The 15,889-nt window shown below is 53.0% G+C and overlaps 3 protein-coding genes across 5 annotated transcripts in view; 1 reads left to right on the plus strand and 2 right to left on the minus strand.

Moving 5' to 3' along the window:
• The window catches only part of NEURL1 (neuralized E3 ubiquitin protein ligase 1), a 73,460-nt gene extending 69,002 nt beyond the window's left edge, over positions 1–4,458 (plus strand). For both annotated transcript variants that reach the window (XM_049790863.1, XM_049790864.1), the window contains exons 5-6: positions 1,984–2,130; positions 2,502–4,458. In XM_049790863.1, coding sequence (XP_049646820.1) covers positions 1,984–2,130; positions 2,502–2,740 — 386 coding nt within the window. In that variant the 3' untranslated portion in view covers positions 2,741–4,458. The remainder of the gene's footprint in view (positions 1–1,983; positions 2,131–2,501) is intronic.
• The window catches only part of ATP5MK (ATP synthase membrane subunit k), a 259,560-nt gene that overhangs the window by 243,653 nt on the left and 18 nt on the right, over positions 1–15,889 (minus strand). The gene's annotated exons all lie outside the window — the stretch shown is intronic.
• The window catches only part of SH3PXD2A (SH3 and PX domains 2A), a 209,086-nt gene continuing 205,160 nt past the window's right edge, over positions 11,964–15,889 (minus strand). For both annotated transcript variants that reach the window (XM_049790804.1, XM_049790805.1), the window contains one exon: positions 11,964–14,367. In XM_049790804.1, coding sequence (XP_049646761.1) covers positions 12,421–14,367 — 1,947 coding nt within the window. In that variant the 3' untranslated portion in view covers positions 11,964–12,420. The remainder of the gene's footprint in view (positions 14,368–15,889) is intronic.

Below are 15,889 nucleotides of genomic sequence, written 5' to 3' on the forward strand. Positions count from 1 at the left end.
TGTTTGCCTGCACTCACAGAAAGATGCTGTGCCGCAGATAGAGGGAACCAGCAGCCCAAGGAGAAGCAAGGTACTTTGGCGTCAGCACTGTCTAATAATAGATAAGTCGCTTTCCAAAGACGCTTCTGTTTCCCAAAGAGGCCTACTATTCTGGAGCAAAGGGGAAAAAGTCAGGATTAAAATGTCCCAAGAGGTAAGCGAGCCAAGGTGGGAGTTGAAAAGCAGTTTATACTAAACAGAGAACTCCTGATCCATTCGTAGAGAGAACTGGACATATTCACCAGCTAATGGGTATCGGATTATGTCAGAGTCCAAAGCAAAACCAAACTTGTGACAGTGTTTGAAGGGAAATTATTTGCCGCAGAAAGGAATCACTGGCTTTGTGGTGGCCAAACACTGGAAAAAAATTGCTTTGCTTTTCTGAACTCAGAATGACTGGAAGACAATCGATTGCCCTTCAAAGCTACAGCCCATGTCATACTTAATGGTGAAACAATAGACGTGTCAAGCTTCTGCATGGAAGAGGAATATTTCACGTTTTGGCTCTGAAAATAGGAGCCAACATGTTGCAAGTCAGCCCCTGAAGAGGTTGACTGATGGAGGGATGGAGGATGAGGTCTTTCCCCTCCAGCTCCGAGCACGCGTCTGCCACCCCGTCCAGCCAAAGGTCCTGAGGTGAAACAGCGGGTAAACAGCTCGCAGACAGTCAGGCTTGTGGAAATATTAGCTTTATTCGGTGGACAAGACTGAAGTCCAAAGACTCAGCATAAATTCCAGCAAAAAGCCCCCCCCCCCCCCCCCCCCCGCTTTCCACAGACCCTTGTTTTTATCCCCCAGAATCAGGTACCACCCAATGGTGGGATCAGATACCACCCAATGGTGGAAGCAGAATCAGGTACTACCCTAGAGTGGGGGCAGAATGTCAGGTCACACCCTAGGGTAGGGCACAATCACCGATCAGGGTAGGGTCAGTAACATAATAATCCCCTAAAATATTTACATACACAACACCAACACAATGAGATAAAAAAGGCAAATGAGATGTTTGAATTTCTGCAAGAGTTGATAATTAACTTGAAAACATAACACATAAGGAAGCCCTGTGGACATAGGAGAGATATTATTAGCAACAACAATAAGACTTTAAATGCCTTGGAACTAATAACTTCAGATAAAAAATATCTCTTTGAGCACCTCCTAGCATGCAGGGAGTTATTGGAGGTCCCACAAGAGAGTCTGGGTGAATAACATCTCCTGCTCCAGGGGGCTCGTGGTGTAACTGGGAATTAGCAGTATCCTGGAAAAAGAGTAGACAGCACAGAGGCTTGTGGCACTTGCAGTGCTGTGTCTATGGTGGGTGTGGCTGGTCTGTGCTTGAGAGTCCTGTAAATATGGGGAGTCTGGGCTGTCTCTGTTCAGAAGAGGGATTTTGGAAGAGTCTCCCAAAGGCGTTCAAGACATGGCTCTTTGGGAATAAAGATGGTGCTCCTCATTTCACACAGGCTCTTAGTGGGGGCTTGAGGAAGGGAGAAAGGAAGGGGAAGGTGGGAGAGGAGTGGAAGAGTGGTGGAGGGTAGGAAGGGTTTTGGAACAAGAGTGGGAGACATGCCTGGCCCCCTCTAGATGGTGTGAAGAAGTAGGCAGAGGTCAGAAGTTGGCCCATAGGCCCCTGGACAAGAGCTGAGGTTGGCAGGATTGGGGGGCCGACTTGGTGTGCCAAGTGTTCGTACTCTGGCATGAAAGCATTGATGGTTGGGGGAGCATAGGCCTGGGGCCTATTTGTACAGCCAGGGCAGCTGTGCACTAATGCTGGGCACTGCTCTCTCATGCAGGAGCCTGTTTGGGACTGGCCACAATGGCGTGCCAGCCTGGGCCCTGTGGTATTACTATTATCCATGTTCTCTCCTGGAAGCTGCTGGAAGGTGAGGCTTGATGACTCTCCATGGACTGGTTTGGCTAGCATGTTGCTCTCCCCTACTGCAGGCTCTACCATCCTGGCAGAGCGGGGTCCCCCGTCCCTGCCCTGCTCTCCCGCCTCCACGCCCACCTCACCCAGTGCCCTGCTCAGCCGCCTCTCGGACCCCCTGCTCAGCCCATGCAGCTCTGGGCCGCCGGGCAGCTCTACTGGCGGTGAGTACCTCTTCCCTCCTCTGGACTAGTCCACACCTCAAGACCCCATCCCAGCTGAGGCTGGTGCAGTCTTGGGTTAGTCCTAGGCCCTGGGGACACTGAAGAAGGCTCAAAAATGCCAGCTGTGCAGTGATTTCTGGGATGGCTCTTAAGCTGCCCCTTAGCCAGTCGCTGTTTCTAGGTCACCAATGAGCAGCTTGGGAGAAATCTGCCAGAAGGGACTGTGCCCCCACCCTCTCTCCCTTCTCTCACTGCTCTGGGCCTTCAGGGTAGGGGTTCAGGGCCCTGGGCCAGTCAGAATCACTGGAATAGGGACCCAGACACCAGGAGCTCCTGTCTATTCCTGAAGTGCACCCCTTCTTTGTTCCCAGGGACAGCTCCCAACTCCCCAGTGAGTCTGCCTGAATCTCCGGTGAGCCCTGGGCTGGGCCCTCTGAGTGACGAATGCACCATCTGCTACGAGCGCACAGTGGACACGGTCATCTACACGTGCGGTCACATGTGCCTGTGCTACGCCTGCGGCCTGCGCCTGAAGAAGGCCCTGCACGCCTGCTGCCCCATCTGCCGCCGCCCCATCAAGGACATCATCAAGACCTACCGCAGCTCCTAGCCCGCCAGCCTGCAGCCCCTTCCTTCCCTCTCCTATTGGAAAAACTCCCTTCGCCAGTAAATGTGGGAAACTGAGGCCGCTGATAGTCCAGGGAAAGCAGGGCTCTGTAAGGCAGGGAGGCAGGCGGGAAGCACAGTGCCTGGCAGCAGGGGTGGGGAGTGACCCTCGTGCCCTCCCCCCATCTAGCCCTTCTCACACCCAGATGTCCCCTGCATGCTGGGAGGCTGACTTAGGGTCTCAGCCTGTCCTCGTCCTTCTCCTCTGTGGGCAGATTTCCAGGAGGCCCCTCTAGCCCCTGGGGCACCTTTTCAAGAATGCAGAAGCGCACCCCTTTGGGGTGTGTGGGCCTTGAGCCCAGACATGTGGCTTGGCTGGTGGGATCTGGAGTGAACTAGAGCCTGTTTGTTCCCGCCGACAGCTGCTCTCAGTTCTGGCCTCCCGCCACCTGCTTTTCCTTCAGATGCCTCAGCGGGGCCTGTGGGCCTCGTCCCTTTTCCACTCACCTGGCAGGGCACAGCCTGCGGCAGGTGCCAGGCCACTCATCTGAGTGTGTGCAGCGCCCTTTGCTGGCCTGTCCACTGATCATCTCATGGACTGCTGCTGTGCAGACCCAGCCTGTGTTGTGGGCTGTGGCAAGGGGCCTTGTCAGGGTCTCCCGGGACCTAAATCCCCACATCTCAGTGCTCCCCTGACCTGGCTAAAGCTCAGAGGGGCTGGAGCTTTCCTGGGAAAGGCCAGATGGGGTGGTGACCAGGTGCCAGGGGACAGGATGGGATGGGGAGGGGCCCTGGGTAAAGATCAGCCTTTTAACTTATTTATTTATTTTAAGTTTTGGTGTTTTTCTTTGTTTTTGTTTGTTTGTTTTGAATAGGCTAGAGCCAAGATTTCTTGACATAAAAAACACAAACAAAAACTTGCTCAGTCTCCCCAAGAGACCTGCCCTTCTTGAAGTGAAAAAATAGGAGAAACCTCCCAGGTACATTGGCAGCTGACAGCGCCCCCGTCCCCCATGTGTTCCCAGGCCATATCACACATTTTGGGAAACCTGGGGTAGTGGGAACTGCAGAGGCATTAATGAGAATCATAGGGCGCCAGAACAGCTCTGCTGCCCAGAGGGGTGTGTTTGGGGTGCCCTGAAATGTGATCTAAAGACTCCTGCCTTCTGGCCCAGTCTAAACTGCTCAGCCTAGCACCTCCAGGCCTGGGCAGGCTGGCTGGATTCAGGTACTCCAGGGGTTTGGGAGTTTCCCTCCCAAGTTCTGGGAAGAAGGTGGGGTGCCCCTCCCCAGGAAAGGGGCAGGGAGAGGCAGGCCAGCACCTCTGAGCTAGAGTCCCTACAGCCCTGGGGACTGCAGAGCTGCCCGATGCCACCTCCCATCCCCTCAAGATGGCTTGGACACCCTGGAGAGATGCCATCTTCTGGCCCTCTGCACCTAAGACCCCACCTCTGTGAAGTGTGTATGTGGAGTGATCTATCCCGATGGTTCCAGAGTTCCAGCATTCACTGAGCCTTTCTGGGGCCTTTCTGGGGTGTGGTGAAGGTTCTGGGTGGGCATGGCCATATCTAGTTGGGGGTCCCCATCTCAGAGGCAAAGAAAAGTTTTAAGAGAAGGCCTATGGAGATGGAAACCCTTTGTCTGTGTCTCTTAGTGTAGGGGCTACTGCCCCCTTCGTGAACTTGGGTCGCTGTGATTGTGAATAAAGGTGATTTCGTACCAGGTTGAGGGCTGTGTTGTGTAGTGTGGGGATTGGGGAGAGAGCCACTGTGTCTGTGTGCATGTGTGTGTACAGGACCATATGTCCTGAATAAAGAATCTAAATCTGGGTGTAGGGTCATGGGGCACTGGCAGGTGTCCTGATCTTGGACAGCAGGGACTAGAATACCTTGTGGATGTTTTTTGGTGTTGGGGTTTGGACCCAGATCTCAGGTATGCAGGGAGTGAGCTTTGCTGCTGAGCCACATACCAGTGCCAGCTCTTAGCTTTGGTGCTGCAGGGACTTCAATGCCCAAATCCAACCTGCAACCCTCACGTAGTGGCAGCGCCACCTAGGGACTTAGGGGAGATGACAGCCCCGGAGGGGCTGGGAGTTGAGGCCTATTCTGATACATGGATGCTGGGCAACCAAGGGAGGGCTCTGGGCAGAGACCTCTGAAGCCCTCTGGCTACCACAGCAGGGGTGACAAAGGGATCCAGTGCAAGTACTGTGTTCACTAGGTGAACCAGGCTCCCACAGAGGTAGATGTGGCATCTGTTTTCATGCTGGCTCTCCTGAGGGGCCGTGACTGCTGCCTAAGCCACTGCCTGAACTTGCCTGGTTTGGGCTGTTCATTACCCCAGCACCATCAGGATAGGGAAGAGCCAAGGGGTTTTTGTCCCCCACCTCTGCATCTCTTGAAGCCTGCCCACCTCTCCAATGCAAGGAAGGGGAGGAGTCTGTGTCGCATTCTTATAACTTATCTGCCTGCCCTGCTCTTCATGCTTCACTTAGTGCTGTGTGGGGGAATCATATGGTGCTGGCCTTCAGCTGGAAGCATCTTTTTGCTATCAGGGAGAATGAAGAGGTGAGTCTGTTCAGTTAAAAAGGCCAAAAACTTTATTTAGTTCTCAGGGAAATACAAGATGCATGTAAACGTAAACAAAATACAAAACAAAACAAACTCAAATCTTACAGTCTAGAAGCATGCCAAGACAGAGTGTTTTCTGCAGACCCAAGAGTCCTGTCAAAGGGATAAAGGACCCCTGGAAAGTGGCAGACCAAGGCACGGGGGCCCTTTCCTCAGGATGCTGCATTTTGGTGATGAGAACAATTTGGAAATAAAACTACTAAAAAATTGGAAAAATGGAAAATCATTTAGCACCAGCACTGCTCCTGGAAGGTATTTAGCACTCAAATGGACTGAATTAAAATATCTTTTCTTTAGTTTTTCTGTTGGGGGTAGTGAGGGGGTTGGATTTTTACTTTAAAAACTCACTAGGATTTGGGAGGAGTTGAGCAGACACTTTGAGGTATTCTCAGGGACTGGAGCCCCCCTCCTTTCCCAACCGATCATCCACACCTGCACTTACTCATTGGAACTCTGTCCCATAATCCCTCGTGAAAGGCTGTAAGTGGCAGGTTAAGAACCATGGCCCCATGCATCCTTCATCCCCTCAAAGGAATGTCAGAGCAGTGTGTCAGGATCCTAGAGTGAAGGGGCTCCCTCACACTGCACCCAACTTCCTGTTCACACCAGCTTGTGGTCCAGCCCACACAGAGGGCTTCCAAGTAATAAAGACCAGCTGGTCTCCATAGACACACAAAGGTCAATGTCCTCTCAGGCCTGTGATGGGGTCCAGACCCCAGGTCTTGGGTCCCTTCTGCCCAATTGGCTTTAGTCACTGGGCTTTAACTGATTCAAACAATTGGAGAGGCTAACTCCAGATTGGACAAAGGCAAATGGGCAAAACCAGCTGGAACCTACAAACAAGGAGGCAGATCCCCAAAACTCAAGAGGGGCTCAGTGCTGACAACTTCCCTCTCCATGGTTAGTGACCATTCAGTGCCTGCTGGGGACCCAGTTGGGACCCCACAAGGACCTTAGTCCTGTTCCTTGATGGTCTAATCTTGGGGCTCTCCCAGCCTACTCTGGCTTCAGTCCCGAGGTGCTAACTCCCCAAATTCCTTCCTCCCTGCTCTCATTCCCAAACAAATGACTTCTTCTTTCTACTAAAGACACAGCAGACTTCAAACTCTCTCTCAGCTGTCTCACTTTTCCTTTTCTGCCTAGAAGACAACTTCTTCTAGAAGCCACCATCCCAGCAAAGGGACAGTAAATCCCAGCCATCCCAACATGCACACACCCTTTTCCCTTACATCCCTCTCCTTCAACAACATACTCAACCTTTGCTTTAAAACAATTTAAAACAATTCTCTCTCTTTTTCCTCTCTCTCTCTCTCTCTCTCTCTCTCTCTCTCTCTCTCTCTCTCTCTCTCTCTCTCTCTCTCTCTCTCATTATCGAGGTTGAAACTGGGAGTAAGGCAGGATTTTGACAGGACCCATATCTTAAGGCCACTAAGATCTAAGATTGCCATGGAGAAGGGGTTGATTGTCAAGGCCAAGTGCAAATTCAAGAGTAAAAAGAACCAGGGAAAGGGCTATCTCATGTAACCCCTACCTTATAGGAAGGATGAGTTCCAATCTGGGGTATAGAGGCTCCTAGTCACTCTTTCAGCATTAATGGCCTGACAAGACTGACAAGCCTGGAAGCATAGCGGGAAGGAGGCAAGCTGGGGAGCTTCCCAGTGGGGCTGGAGGTCACTGATTCCGATGGTAGAGCTTGTGGACCACAGAGGCATGAGACATCTCTTACAGGGATCACAATTTAGGTAAAAAAAAAAATCCGTTTGCTAGAAGGGTCCCTGTACATGATTCTCATGATACTTTCAATGGGGGTCTGCAGCCTAAGTGCCAGGAGTGGAAGAAAACACAGGGGTGCAGAGCTCAGATGAGCAGTGGGTCCCTGCAATGTTAGGCTCTCCCTGGAAGGACAGACCCACAGCGATGCAGTGCATACTCAGCGGCAGGTGAAGGACCAGGGGCCCATCTTTGCCCCTCCACATCCCAGCAGCATCTTTCCCCTACATATTTGTTATGGAGCCTGGGTCCATAGCCTAGGCTGCTTCTGCTAGTTCTGTTAATGCCAGTGTGAAATTTCCAACTAAATATTTAATAAAATAATAACAATAACAATAATAATAATATATAATATAAAGGACACATTGCACTCTCCAGCCAGAGTTCTGGATGTGTGAGAAACACACGAGCTATCAAAACCGAGTCCCTTGCAGCCTGCCCATTGCCAGAGGCCTGTTGGATGGAATCTGCTTGCCGGAGTTTTTTCCCTCTAGCCTTTGTTTCAGTTCAAGTGGGAAATTACCAACATGTGCGCACACATGTAGGCACAAACACGCACTGCCTTGACAACACCCGGCCCTCTAAAAAAAGAATCTTAATTCTTAAGCAAAATAGATGTTCTTTTCCGAGTGTTCTGCAGTGAGATTCCCAAAGTTGAACATAATCATGCAAGCACTACATGGGGACACACTCCCGAAGCCATGAGCACAAATTCCCCATAGGCATGCTCCAAACAGGAGGCCTCCTACACGAGACACTGCTCAGCTTGCAGCCACGTGGTTGGCAATAGTGAGTTGGAGCAGTGCTTACCATGCTAGAGCTGGGATGGGCAGACTTCCAAGGGCTCAGGCCCTGGCACTACCTGTCCCACCATGCTCTCTGCCCTTCTGCACATGCCAGATTTGGTGGAAACCAGTTTGATTCCTGTGGTGGGAAGTTGTGCCTGCAGAGACCTGAGTAAACCCCGCAAATGCTTCTGGGAGACCCTCTGGGGAGAAGGGGTATAGAGCAGAGCAGCGCTCGCTCTGCGGGCTGCTGTCACTGAGATGAATGGGTGGCCCAGGACCCAGCACCAGGCCTTGTGCCTCAAGGCACCCACATTTCCCGGAAGGATTTGGTTAGCTCTAGGGATCCTGCCCATACACTGAATTGAGGTTAGATCGTTTTAAAGAGACTTGAACATACATGGAAGGATCACAGCTCCAAAGTCAGGAGACCTGGCAAGAGAGGGCTGCTGGAGGGATTTTTAGGAGCCCACGTCTTGCTTTACTCCAGGGGCTGGGCCCCCAAACCTCCCTGCACCGGTTTCTTCTGGCTGGATGGCATCCTCTAGAAAGAGGGGCTGCCCTCATCTTTTAGGGTAAAGGAGAACATGGAGGACACAGGCTACCTGGCTTGCTCCCCCGTCCCAATTTGGGTTCCTTCCAGCATCCCTGTTTCCCCATTATCCACCAACCTTCACCCCACCAAGACCTGGGTCTCCAGTCACGGTTTAACAAGCCCTGGCATCTTTCTGGGTAATATTGCACTTTTCCTGTCTCTCAAGATTGTTTTCATTTTCCATTGAGAATGCAAAGTATTTGAAGGGAGTAGGAGAGCTGAGGAATAACCTTAGAGAAATAATATATTAGTTAAATACAAAAACAGGAAAAAGGGGGGTGACTTTTTATCTCCCTCCCTCCCTCCTTAAGCACAAAATAAACTACCAAACCAAGGTTCTAAATTTAAATAGTTCTAACGCCTACACTGCAAGTACTAGTAATATGAAAATAATGCTCGACCAAAATTCCCTTGTCTTTTCTCCTAAGATGATAAAAGTAGTAACATGCCTGGCTGAGGAAAGCGATGGGTATAGATGCCAGTAAAATATGCCGCTCTAACATCTGCAAGTGATTAAAACGATTCTATATAATGCCTTCGTCAAGAGAAGAATCAAGGAGGAAGAAAGAAGCCTCTGGGGCCAGGCTCAGGGTGGAGGTTTGATTGAGGGTGGGGCAGGATGGAGCCCTGGCCATAGCCTTTCCAAGGGAGGGACACAGCTCCGGCCTCAGGGACAAGCACTCAGTGGGGAGGAGGCCCAGTCAGGCCTGCTGTTATACAGAGGGAGAGAGATGAAGATATTTCTTTTTCCCTTATAATAAAAGAAGAAAGTTTTAACCAAAAGAAAAAGCACCACATGATGCATCTTCGGGCATTATATAAACCTCAATAATGACCTCAGAAGGGCTCATTAGGATTAAAGTTGCAGTATACAGCAAAATATGTCAGTTCACATTTTCAGTCACAATGAATGGGAATCTAGGTGTAGACACTAGAGATTCCTGTTTTCTTTTTGAGTCTGATCTGCTTTCCAACACTAGATGGGTCAGAGCCATAGGCCCTTCCTTTCTCTACCTGCTGCCAGCAGTACCCTCCAGCATCACAAAGCAGCTCAGTAGCTCTAGGGAAAGGCCCTCTTGCTCTGGGCAGGGCTCAGAGTCGAGGGGCGTAAGACCTGAGAGCGCCCCCGGCCATGTCTGGGAGATGGACTGGCATGCACCCTTCTTGCTTCAAGTATTTCTCTTCTCTTTGGGTCTGTGCTGTAAATTAGGGGTTGAGGTGAGGGGCAGGGTGTGAAGGGGTTGGGGGGCTGGTGATTCCTCTTCACTGCCCAGATCTGCATGCTGCCACCAGGGGATAGAACCCCCCAGGTTCCTGGATGCTTGAGCAACTTCCAACCATCCATGGGCTGGATGTCACAATGTAAACATGATGACCAAATGCAAGGAGCGGGGCAGGTGTGTGTGAAGGGGGGGTCAGAGGGGATGTCTGCCTCACTCTGCCCCATGATTCCGGGCAAGTAACCTATACTTGGATGGGATGCGATGACCTTCAAGGTCATTTTTAATGACTATCACTTAGAGCACTGGGGATTCTTAGGGGGAACTGGTACAATGTGCACCTGGACGGTGTGGAGGGGCCCACGGGGTAGGTGCCAGCAGGGTGGTGCTGGGAGCACTGGGGTCTAGTCCAACTGAGATGCTCTGTACTTAGTTGTGGTGTCTGCACCCCTCCTGGCCTGGCTGGCGCTCTCACCTGGCTCAGTGCAAGACAGGAGGAGTGAGGCCGGGGACCCCTCCCCTAAAAGACAGCTACGTGGGAGGTCCTTGCACCAGACGGTCACTCTACTTTTTAAATTTTATTTTAAATAATCATAAATTACTTTTTTCTTTTAATAAATATGTGCTGTTTAAACATGAGGAAAGTATATACTGCATCTTTAAGAAATGCACTTGGCTCTCTGAGGTTCTTGCCCTTCTACCGTATTAAAGTGCATTGATTTAAAAATAATGAACCACTTCTTTATCATTATTGTTCAAACAAGTCCAAGTAATATTAATATGAAGACACTAGACCACTACCATTAGTACTGCAATCTAGCAGATTAACTCAACATCCTGCTCTATTTAATACTGTCCAGCAGAAGAAAATAACTAATTTCAATTTTAAACAAACACAAACAAAAGGAAACAAAATAATCTCACCTGGGCCCTTCCACAAAGAACACGAGCTGTTTGCTAGAACTGTTTGCCCGGTCTTGGTGTGTGTGTGTGTGGGGGGGGGCAGGGGACCTGGGGACAAGGTCTGGGGGATCCCCAGAGCTTTGAGGATCTGGTCTAGGGGATGGGGTTGAAGGCACCAAGACACTGGGTCCCATGCTGGTCTTTGGGCCAGATATATTTCTGGGGGCTGGGGCTGGGGGAGGGCTGGGAAGGGCCTTCCCCCCTCATGGAAAACCCCAACCCTTAGTCCATGCTTTTGGCAGCCACACAGAGCGGTGGGAAGCCCTCAGAGATCAAAGGCACGAGTGGAATCCGCTTCCAGCAAAGGGCAATTGGGAGGCCTTGGCGAGGCCACTTCGACTCTTGCTGGGTTCCCTGGAAACAACCACGTAGAGACACAACCCAAAAGTGACAGGGACTTTATTTTCTCCTTTTTAGGCTCCTCCAGCTCAGCTCAGGGGCCCAAGAAGCCCTGTCTTCTGAGGACCCTGTGGCATCATCTGTAGGCCTAGGGTAAGGGGTGAGGGCAGCTGGTGATTTCCACTCCAAACCAGTCCCAGGGGCCCGGTGAAGGGCGCCTCAGTCCAGGATGGGTGGGGGGAGAGATATATGGCAGCTGCTTCTCCACTTCCTGCCAACACAGCAGGTAGAGTGGAGTGTGTGTGCAGAATGGGGCGCTCAGCAGCCCCCGCCACCTTCTCTCTGCACACACACCACCTCCCTCCCTCCTGGGGAGGACTCTGCACCCACCCAAGATGGTGAGAGCCAGAGAACAGAATTTCTGCTTTGCCATGTCGGGGATCTGAGGCTTCCTCATGCCCCCATCCCTCCAGCAAGCATCGTCAAAGCCCAAGTACTGTCTACCCACAGAAACCAAATGAAACCGCGCTGGTGTGTGGAGGGGAGAATGTGAGACAGAACCCAATTAACTGCCTCTTCCTCAAGGGGGCAATCCTCCCCATCCCTCAAGGCTGACTGTCCTCAGCCCCCAAACCAACCTTATTTTAAGACCCAAAACAAAACAAAACAAAACAAAAAAAAACCCCAAACAAAAAACCCCAAGGCTCCACCGAGAAGCCCCAAATCAATAAACCTTTCCCAAATCATGCAAAGGAACTGCTCTCCCCAAACCCCAAATTCAAATCCAATCCAAACTTGCAGGCTGGGGAGAATGATGATTCTGTCCCCCTCTCATAAACTAGGGCAGTGGCCCGGGCAGGACTGGCACTCTTGCAGGCGAGGGGCAGTGACAGCTAAGAAAGGTGCCCTGGTAAGAAAGGTCTCCTGGTACCAGGAGACAATGACAGTAGCTTGGGTCCTAATCATGGAACCCCGAACCCACAGAGTGTTCCAACATACCTGCTCTTGGCAGGCAGATGGTGCCTGATCCGTGAGCCAGCACGATTCACAAACACAGATGAGGAGGGCACCAGTGCTCCCTCTGGTGGCAAGATGCCAGGCCCTGTCACTGCCTCTGTTCCAGATCTGCAGCCATGGCATAATCAGAGGGTCCCACAGGGCCCTCTTGTCAGTGCCATGCATTAAGTCCTCTGGTCCCAGGCCTGCAGTGGCTCTGCCCAATGTGTGCCCCCAGCAGCCCTGCCTTCCAGCTGGGAGATAGGCTGGAGGGGGCACAGGCCACAGGGTGCAACTTAGTTTCCCCACTTCCCCTGTTCATGCTCACTTTTGTCTGCATCTCACCACATACCCACAGTGAGGCTGGAAGCCCCCCCCCCCCCCAGTCAGTTCTTTTTCTCCAGGTAGTTGGAGGGTACCCAGCCTTTGAAGGGCTTTGCCCCATCCAGGATCTGGCAATACCACCAGCCATTGGGGTTCCGCTCCAGGACCTCCATGGACACACCCTCCTGGAAGCCCGCTGTCTCATCATCACCCTCATAGTCAGCAATGGAGACGTACATGTCTTTGAGGTTGTTGTGGATAAACTGGGACTTCTCGATGGGTTTGGGGCGCACAGGGGAGACGGGGATGCCGTTGCGCTGGGTAGGCAAGAGTGGGGAGTCGGAAGCTGGGCTGGCAGCCTGCTCAGCCTGGCGGCCCTTGGCCTCGGCAGCCGCTGAGCGAGCAGCACTAAAGGACGAGTTACGGCGGACGCCACGGAGCGCATCAGTGGCTGTGAGCGACTCGTTCCTGCGCAGGGCACAGGACAGGTTGTTGTCCTTAGGAGGTGGGGACACAAACACCGACTGGGGCCTGACAGCCACCTGCCGCACACCATTCCTCATCTTCACTGCACTGCTGCCGCCCGGGGTCTTGCTGAAGCCTCCCGGAGGCTTGGAGGGGATGGGCGGGCTGGCCCTCTTGCTCTGGTTGGCTGTGTTCAGTGCCTGGACCCGCTTCTCGATCTTCTCTAGGCTGTCCGACTTTCCCTCGTTCTGTTTGCTCTTGCCTGTTTCTGTGTCCGTCTCTTTCCCGCCCGGCTCTGCTTGCTCACTCTCCTCCAGCACCAAGTAGTGGGAGGGAGCCCAGCCCTCCAGCTCCCCATACCTCACATACCACCAGCCACTCTCTTGCTTCTCGAGCACCTGCACCTCCACACCAGCAGGGAAGCTGATCTCCGAGTCCTGGACCTTCTGGTAGGCACTACACGTGGTATAGGAGGCAGCCTGGCCCTCCCGCCCCTTCTTGGTGGGACACGGGGGCGTGGAGGCCGGGAGGGGGATGAGATCGGCCGAGCCTCTCCTGGACCCTTCACCGGGCCCCTCGGAGGCCGAGTGGGGGGGCAGCTCTGAATCCTCGCTTTTAGAGCCCTTAAGCCCACCGCGCAGCTGGCCTGTGGGTCGCAGCTGGCGCCGTAAAGTGCTGATGTCCATCTTCTCGGGACTCTGGGACTCTGCCCGGTTCAGGAATGGCTTAGGCCGGACTGATGGCTTGGTCCGGGCACTGGAGGTCGGCCCAGCTTTTAGCTCAGCATCCTTCTTGGCCACAACTTTTGGGGTGCTGCGGATGCCTGCATCCGAGGCAGAGCGGGGCTTCAGCTCACCACTGTTCTTGGACAAAGAAGAGGAGGACGAGGAAGATGAGGAGGAACAAGAAGTGTTAATAGTGATGGAAGAGGAAAAGGCCGGGGAATGGTTCTGGCCTAGTTCTACCTGGGCATTCTTCTCTGCTTTGAGCTTGAGGAGTGATGAGGATTTGGGGGAGTCCTTCCTGGAGAGGCACAGTGGGGAGCCCCCAGGGGAAGGGCGCCGGGTGGGCAGCGGGTCCTCAGGGCAGGGCCGGAAGGCCTCGTTCTCGTAGATGGTCTCCTCCTCAGGGGCCATGTCCTCGGCTGAGCCTCCCACCTTGAAGCGGGCACGCTGCAGCGAGGAGGCAGGCGAGGGTCGGCGGGCCTGGACAGGTTGCTTATCTCCTGAGCCGCCACCATCCTCGGCCACCTCCTCGCTGGGCTCCGGCTCAGAGTCGAAGCCCAAGGCTGGGATGTCATATTCGGGCTCCTCATACTTGGCCTTCAGCGGCGAGTCCTGGTTCTCGTTCAGAGCTGCCGGCCCTTCTTCGGCCTCCTTGGGCTTGCTGGGGGGCGCGGGTGGGGGGACCTTGGGCCGGGTCAGTGTGCTGGTTCGCCGGCTCAGGTTGGGCTTCTTGCGCTTGTCAATGTAGGATGCAGGGGCCCAGCCCTCCTTCTCCCCGATTTGCACGTACCACCAGCCACCCGAGTTCTTGTCGATAACCTGGATGGGGGAGGGCAGGCCAGTGAGCGGGGAAGGGTTTCCTGGACCCTGAGTGGTGCCCGTGGGCAACTGGAGACAGTGTCTCTTTCATTAGCACACAGAGCATTAGCATATCTGAGGCCTGGTGACACAGAATCAAACCAAGGATCAGACCTTCTTGCCTCCCGAGTGGGTCCACTTGGGACCCACAAAACCTCACCCAACCCGAGGAGCCCCTACTCCCACTCTCTTCCCACCTCTACTACTGCTTCATTTACATTGAAACTCTGGAATAGGTCTCTATGGGCCTCAGAATTGGGGCATCATGATAGGAGCTGAATGGATAGCCAATGTCTGAGGACTTTGCTGGTGTCCCCAGGATCTGAGGTCCTTATACTGCACATAGGACCCACTCATGTCAGTCAGTTCACAGGGCTGCATTCTTGTTATTCATATTTTATTTTTGGCCACACCAGCAGTACTCAGGGCTTACCCCTGGCAGGGACCTTAGGAACTCTGAGCTATGTCAGAGAAGGAGTCTGGGTGGCCGAGTGCAAGTCCTCCCTGCTCTACTGTCTCTCCCGTCCCATGAAGCATCTGTCTTTACTATTCAGGACTCCAGGCTGAGGACATGGCTGTGAGTTGGGTTGAGGTTTATTTGGGCTGGGGAGCTCAGAGAGGAGGTCCAGTTCAGACTGTGGAATTCTCTTGGAAGATGTTCTGGGAATTGGGGGTGGTGGAGTGTGTGGAGATTGGCTGGGAAAGAAGAAAAAACACAGGCTCGGGGGGAGAAGAGAGGCCAGAGCCAGCGCTGCTGGGAGCCTTCCACAGCCCCTCGACAAGCAACGCTTCTCTCTTCCCTTCTGTGCTGGACCAGGTCCATATTCTGCGTCCCAACGTACAATTGTACAGCGTACAATCCACACTTGGCCACCCTGTGTTTGATGTCCCTGTCCCGGGAGCCTTAGGGGACAAGGCTGCTCTTAGAAACTGAGTTCCAGGTGCAGGGAGAGATTACAAACCTGTCCACTTGGGGCCCTGACTGCTTTGTAGGTAGAAAATGCTCACTCTATCTCCTAATAGGCCAATGTTGACAGGACAGAATGGACCCCAAAAGCAGCAGGCGAGTTATAGGCCTTCTCTGTGCCCTGGGAGAGCTGAGTTCAAAGGTGCTCGAACAGTGATGGGGCTGGCCATGGGGATGGGCTGCAGTCTGTATGCAGGAAGAAATGGCCGGCGCCTGTCATAAGGCATCGACCCAGGTCAGAGGGGCTTATGGGGTGGATGTGGTCTGAACCAGGGGGTCCAGGATCCAACTGTGCTGCTGAATTCCACTCTCCCTGTGACACTAGGATCTGAATATATTTGGGTCCTAGGGATCCCCAGAAGTCAGTCTGGGCACTGCTGCTGCCTATTTCAGTGCCCAGAGATGTGCCCACAGCACAGGCCCTGACAAGTCCTGCCACAGTAGCTATGGGATGGGATGGATCTTTTCTCCTCCCATGGTCTTCACTCCATTCAACCACAGAAGCCCCAAGAGTTT

This window comes from Suncus etruscus, chromosome 17 (assembly GCF_024139225.1).
Source record: "Suncus etruscus isolate mSunEtr1 chromosome 17, mSunEtr1.pri.cur, whole genome shotgun sequence".
NCBI lineage: Eukaryota > Metazoa > Chordata > Mammalia > Eulipotyphla > Soricidae > Suncus > Suncus etruscus.